Source organism: Astyanax mexicanus, chromosome 8 (genome assembly GCF_023375975.1).
Source record: "Astyanax mexicanus isolate ESR-SI-001 chromosome 8, AstMex3_surface, whole genome shotgun sequence".
Taxonomy (NCBI): Eukaryota; Metazoa; Chordata; class Actinopteri; order Characiformes; family Acestrorhamphidae; genus Astyanax; species Astyanax mexicanus.
The window spans coordinates 11,252,601-11,259,849 of record NC_064415.1 but is presented as its reverse complement, the minus strand read 5'-3'; the positions used below and the strand labels follow the sequence as shown (position 1 = coordinate 11,259,849).

At 38.0% G+C, this 7,249-nt stretch overlaps 1 protein-coding gene across 4 annotated transcripts in view; it reads left to right on the top strand.

Moving 5' to 3' along the window:
* The first annotated feature begins 774 nt into the window (after positions 1-774).
* Positions 775-7,249, top strand: part of LOC103024685 (sterile alpha motif domain-containing protein 9) — a 51,767-nt gene continuing 45,292 nt past the window's right edge. For 3 of the 4 annotated variants that reach the window (XM_049483191.1, XM_049483190.1, XM_007254605.4), the window contains exons 1-2: positions 775-1,068; positions 4,356-7,204. In XM_049483191.1, the coding sequence (XP_049339148.1) occupies positions 4,411-7,204 (2,794 nt within the window). In that variant the 5' untranslated portion in view covers positions 775-1,068; positions 4,356-4,410. Of the gene's footprint in view, positions 1,069-2,707; positions 2,786-4,355; positions 7,205-7,249 lie in introns of all 4 variants that reach the window. The other variant, XM_022662759.2, reaches the window with a different exon arrangement.

Here is a 7,249-nt window from a genome sequence, read left to right as displayed (position 1 = left end):
TATTTTTTAGCTGTCTAGTAGCAGTAGAAAATGAGAAATGGCTGAAATAAAAGCAAGATGCAGAGCTTTAAGACCCTTAAAATAATGCAAAGAAAACAACAAGTTCATATTCATAACGTTTTAAGAGTTCAAAAATCAATATTTGGTGGAATAACCCTGGTGGTTTTTAATCACAGTTGTTATGCGTCTTGGCATCCAGCAGCCTTATACACTGCTTTTGGATAACTTTATGCCACTCCTGGTGCAAGAATTCAAGCAGTTCAGCTTGGTTTGATGGTTTGTGATCATCCATGTTCCTCTTGATTATATTCCAGAGGTTTTCAATTTGGTAAAATCAAATATACTCATAATTGTTAAGTGTTCTCTTATTTTTTTTCCAGAGCTGTATAAAATATTTACCTATAGTTACTATAGTTACTATACCAAATATACACAGAAGACCCAGAATAAAATGACGTTTTGTGCTCATTTTGAGTTTTAATTACTTGATGGAAATACTAAGTAAGACTGACCTTTCAATTCTATAATTATATATATATATATATATATATATATATATATATATATATATATATATATATATATATATATATATATATATATGCAATAGTATACACGCATATAATTTGGGAAATGTGTGCATATCTCCATATATCAAATAATACTATGATATAAAGACTGAGAATATGGCTTGAGACGTCATATAACAGTGCAGGGTGGACCGCGGTCAGGGAGGGGCAGGGAATCTGTGTATCTACTCTGAACCATCTTGTCCTCGTTCTACCCTGGAGAAGCTGATCTGTCTTTGTCACGTCTCCTGCTTTAGCAGATATTTCTGATATTTCATCATCACTTCCTTCTTCTGCCTCAAACACTTAATTTTCTGCTTAATACTCTCTCCAAAGGCCAAATATCGTTTCAACTTCTGAAAGACTACCGTGGTAACCAGCCAATCAGTGTGTGCTTCCTTGTTCTAGCAGTCTGTGGGATGTGAAAGAGTTTCACTGCTTGTTGCTGCTTGTTATTGTTGTAGAGATGGAGATAACAGAACACTCAAACTGCTGAAAGGTAAGCTTTATTTTACACAGACTTTTATAGAGAACTCACATATATCAGTATATAACCAGGATGAAGTCAAGACTGAATGCATTTAAACTGTTTAAGATCCTTGTGTTTAATCAGGTCAAATCTAATTTAACTTAACTTAACTTAACGTATTACAAGAAACACAATGTTAGCCACAGATTTGAACGGAAGTTATCATATCATGATACAGTTTATAGTGACATACAATATGCCTTTATGAATGTACATTAAGCATCACATTACAAAGTATTACTACAGTGTACAGTGCAATTAGTCCTGTTTAATCACAGGAAGTTACAATTTGAGTAAAAATGACTGTACTTAGCACAAAGTAAGAGATTATTTATACATATAACTTACATTAAGTATTGTCATTACAAAAGTCTCTACTCATTACTACTGTAGAGCTATGTACAATATCTCAAATCTCCATGTATAACATAATCTGTTTACCAACACTATATATGTAGTATATTACTATGTATCTTATCAGTAATAAAAAAAATAATCAGTATTATTATTTAAAAGTCTGAAAGTTATATAACCTAACTTCATAACAATACTAATAACGTCACAGGGTTCCTGTAGTTAGCTAGTTAGCTAATATATTAACTTTAGCTAGCTAATGCCAGCTAGATAACATAGATAACAAAGGGATAGAACTAAGGTTAGCAGAAAGCTAGCTAACATTAGTGGCAAGTTAGCTAACATTTTACATTAGCAGCAAGCTAACTAATTTTAGCAGCAAACTAGCTAACATACTAACTTTAGCTACCTTAAACAAGCTAGCTACTATTACCAGGGATAGGACTAAGATTAGCAGAGAGCTAGCTAACATTAGCGGGGAGAGAACTAAGGTTAGCAGAAAGCTAGCTAACATTAGTGGCAAGTTAGCTAACATTCTGACGTTAGCAGCAAGCTAACTAATGTTAGCAGCAAACTAGCTAACATTCTAACTTTAGCTACCTTAAACAAGCTAGCTAACATTACCAGGGATAGAATTAAGATAAGCAGGGAGCTAGCTAACATTAGCGGGGAGAGGACTTATGTTAGCAGAAAGCTAGCTAACATTAGAGGCAAGTTAGCTAACATTCTAATGTCAGCAGCAAGCTAACTAATGTTAGCAGCAAACTAGCTAACATTACCAGGGATATAACTAAGATTAGCAGAGAGCTAGCTAACATTAGCGGGGAGAAAACTAAAGAAATTATGAGTAAATTTTTGGGTCTTAAATTATATTTATTAAGGTCTTAAAAATGTCTTAAAAAGCATTAAATTGGTGCAAGAACCCTGTAATGACAAGAAAAATCATTTTATAACCCAAAATCGAGATTACTTAAACCCAGCGATTTAATCAGATTATACACTTAGGTGATACTACAGTTCTTATGGTAATTCATTATACAATGAACAAAATAAAAACAATTATGAGTTCCACTGTACTGCTGCCTGTCTGCAGTATAGGTTTCTTAAAATGCACAGGATGTACAGGAAACCACAAAAAAAATAGGCTATTTGGTGCATGTGCATAATTTAGTGCTCTGCAGTGTCACGACTGAGCTCTTGTAAAGTTTACTGTTCTGTCTCCTTTTTTACTATTTTTTTCTCATTTTCTCCCCAGTTCGAAAGGCTAAAAGGACTCTCCCTATCATTAGTAATGCCTTCAACACTAGGGGCCCTATCTTACACCATTCACAAGGTGCGTCACAATGCTCATTGCTATCTTAGATCCCACCAACAGTCTATTTTCACATCGTTTAAATAGCAACAATGCATGTGAATATATCTACGCAGATAGGCGTGTTGGGCTGGAAATTATGTGTGTATATTTTTTGTGTTTTGCTATCTTGGCAAAAATGAAACAAATGTGCACCATTGACTATAATGAACTTAGACATTCATTGCTATCTTGGTAGTAAATTGTCAACATTTTTGTTATGTCCCTGGGTTTTCACTTAGTCTTGTTACCGTAACACATTATCCTATCTGAAACATCTGGAACATTTTACAAGTCACATCTACAACAGGAAGTTACATCAGCTGGTTCTTCTGAAGATCATGGAAAGACCAAAAAAAGTCTCAATGTTTGATCTTATTGTAACTATGACTGAGGAGGTCAATCTCAACACTCTCTCCTGTTACCTAAATTAATTCTTAGATCTTATTTGTTTATTTTTAAAATACAAATTTTGGGAAAATCACTAAAATGCACTTTTACTACCTTCTTATCTGCTAAAAAGATGTTTAAAATGAAGAATTAAGAAGCGAATCCATCAGCCTTTTTAACTCAGAGAACAGTCGATCGGTGACTGACTTATGAATCATTTCAGCATTGCTTCAATGAACACGTTTGCTGTGAATGGTTTCAATTTAAAAAAGGGTGTGTTACAAACTCCCAGAGTTCCCTGTGGCTGGAAGCTTTTGTTCACTGTGGAAGAAAAGCAGTTCCAGGCATGTTTACTGCAATTTTAGAGTTTGCTAGCCTGTGAAGGTTTAATGTTCATAAAATAAATGAGTTCACTCTTCTAAGCATGTTGTTACATGTTATACTAGATTAGGGATGGCAGCTCTGGTTCTGGAGGGCTGTTACTCCAGTGATATTCCTGTTGAAATCCGTCCAGTTCAATGTATCTGTCACTGCCCCAACTTCTGCTGTAATGCTAGTCCTAGTAATGTGAGGGACATCAAGAGCATCAGGACACCCTTCAGCCATACGTCTCACCTACACTCTGACTAATCCACTGCTTTTCCCCAAAAAAGCGTTCTGTTAAAGCTACAGTACTCATTTACACTGAGACTGCTGTACCACACTATAAATTAACACATAAGAAAAACTATTTCATGTAGTTTAAATATAATATTGCACAAACTGCCTTAATCAAGCAAAATATCTTAAGCCAATATCCGAAAAATGTAATTACTGGTAAATAAGCGTAAACCACAGATTTGATCAGTTTTAGTATTTGGCACATACACTTCTCAAGGCAAGAGCTTTCAACTGGCATTTTTCATCAGGAACATGCTCCCCACACTTGCCAGATTTATTGTCACTTAAGTGTTTAAGGGACCTGCAGGGATGCCAGCTTCAGAAACCTATAAGTGTAGAGCAGGGATATTGTAATTACTTACACATGTAATTATTACATTCATTCAATTCCAACAATTTCTTTCTGGTGCATTTGTCAATTAGTGTAAAAATATTACTGGGTGTACAAAGTAATCATGTTAGTTTAGTTCAAAGACCTCTTGTTCTCATAATCTGTTTGCAGGAATATTCCACACATCACTTTTGCCGTTGCACTGCAGCTGAATGATACATCCACAATGTTAAACACAGCATGGAAGGAGGACGTGACATCACCTTCTGCTGGGCTTCCACAGACCCAAGTCCCTGGCAGCGTTGTTACCCTTCTGCCAGTATTAGAGGATATTTTTATGGACAAAAGCCAGCAGACTTTGTCAAATTTCTACAAAGGATCGCCACCCAAATGGATCAACTATTTCATTGCTGAGGAGCAAAACACACTGTTAGTCAGAAGGAAAGGCTACGATGAAATAATAAAACAGATAAGGAAATGCCAAATAACGAATCGAACAGTGTCCAGCATTCATCTTTTCCACCACCCAGGAAGTGGAGGTTCTACACTGGCCATGCAGGTCCTCTGGGATTTGAGGAAGGACTTCAAGTGTGCCATCATAAAGCAAAGCAACGAAGAACCAGCGCTCATAGCAGAGCACATCATTCAACTTTCTGATAACCAGGATTTGGATGACAAAAGAACCCTTCTACTACTGGATGACAATTCCAGCGAAGGAAATTTGATAGAAAGTCTCAACACGCAAATTGTTGAGAAAAGAATCAGTGCCTCAGTTCCTGTTGCCATTATTCTGAACACAAAGCGAAAGCACACCATCATGGCGGATGGCCCTCTAAACCTGAAAAACAGGCTATCTTCCAAAGAGCTGCACGACTTTGAATTAAAAGAAGCAGAGATTAAAATGAAGCACAGTGAAGAAGAAATGAAGCAGTTCCATGGATTCAATCTGATGAGGAACAACTTCAGTAGGAGGTATGTAGCTAATCTCAGCTCAGTCAAAGAAATCGTGGAATACGCTAGAAGACACGAAACTGCTTGCAGCACTGAACTTTTCTCAGTTTTGGCACTTTTAAATTCATATGTCCCGGGGTCTTTTCTCCCAATTTCACGATGTCTGGATTTTTTAACACCTCAGCATTCCCAACACTCAATCTCGCAACAACAAGACAACAACATGTTCAAGATGGCAACTCTGCTAGATCCTGTTGAAACAGTTCCTGGAGAAAACATCACTGAGAAGATGCAGTTTGAAAAAGACATGGAACCGTTTATGGATCTCATAGTTATATTTCCAAGAGATGAAATGAAGAGTGAGTGTGTTCGGCTAGCACACCCAATGATTGCTAATGAGTGCCTAAATGCCCTGGCTGAGGCTGGCATTACCACAGGAGAAATTGCCAAAAGATTCCTTGAGTCCTGCAAACCAAACGAGCCACCTTATATGGTGAAAATAATCAAAAGCTTGTTAACAAAGAGAGAAACTGTGGAAGAGAACCAAGAGATGTTCTCCAGGCTCATTTTAGACATACACGATGAAGGTGATCTCAGTATGTGTAAGGAATTGTTTGAAATTGCGACAAACACATTCAAACAAGATGCCTTCTTCCCACAAGCCTTTGCTCGTTTTCTCTACATCGTGCTTTGCGACTATGATGAGGCTGAGAATCAGGCATGTGTTGCCATTGCTCGTGATCCTGAGAACTCTTTCCTCATTGACACTCTTGGACAAATCCACAAAAATCATTTACGGACGTTAACAAGAACTGGAGCACCTGCTTTTCAGATTTTAAAAGTAGCAGATTTAGCCATAAAGGTGTTCAGAGAGGAAGAAAAAGCAGCTGAAAATGAGCAAGATCCAAACTCATTTATTGCTCAAACCAAGAAAATATCACATGCCTTTAACTGCAGAGGGCTTTTAGGTAATATTCAAGTAGCCAACATTATTTTTGACGCTCTGACATCTCTCAACCGAGCTTTGGGAGACGTTCTCACTGGGAAAACATCAGTTAGGGCACTACCAGCAGCAAAGAACATCCAGCAGTATGAAGACCTGATTGAAAGCCTTCAGAATAAGGTACGAAAAAAACACAAGTTTTTTGAGACCTACTTGACCTACTCCAAACCCAGCCGACACAAATCTGAACGAGTGAGTGTCCAAAGGGATGTTGATGTGTGTTATAGCAAGTATCTGCTCAAGCACTCAAACCGCGGTGCTTCGTCTTATAATGTGCTGGATCGAAGCTTTGCTGGGCTTTTCTCGTGTCTTGAGCGAAACTATTGTAGCAGTTTTCTCGAGAAGCTCACAGAGCACACCAAGAACATATATAAAGAGAGAAAGTTTGATGTGGACGCTGCTATGAAGTACATTCTTTCAATCATCATCCTCAGCAACAAGGACGAGACCTCCAGAGTACTGCAGACGCTGACAGATCTCAGAGACATTCTGTGGGGATTTGTAGAGAAGCGAAATATTTACCAAAGCCCAGAATTCTTCCTCCTCGTCCTGCTGATGTTCTGGCCAGAAGAGAACCATGATCAACCAACGCCCTTCCAACTGGACTTGAGTAACACTGTTGAGAATGTGAAGGCAGCCTTTGATCAAAAGTACCTAAAGCACTTCCGTTCGCGGTACCTGAGGCCTCTCTTTTTTCTTGGGCAGGGAACAGGTTTGAAGAGGCTTGTTCACAGCTGGAAAATTTACCATACAATCCATACAGAGGACAGAACAGTTCCTGTGCAGAAGCGTGAAACATGGGCCACTCTGGACTGGGGAAATGGAAGAATGTGGCAGGACGGTTGCATCCAGAATCTGCTAGTTCGTGTTAATGGAGTTTTCAAGAAACAGCAGCTGTTTGCGTACGCTGGAGACAAACAGATCCCTGTCTATACAGATCAGTCCTTTGTGTCATGCGAGGGTCCTGCTTCTTTTTTCCTTGGCTTTACTATTAAAGGACCCGTGGCTTACGACATCAAGTTTGACAGTGAAGAAACACACAAGGACAAATGCATGGAATCCCAAGGTAGAAATTTATAACCATCCTCTCTAATGTTTTATCTAATGATTA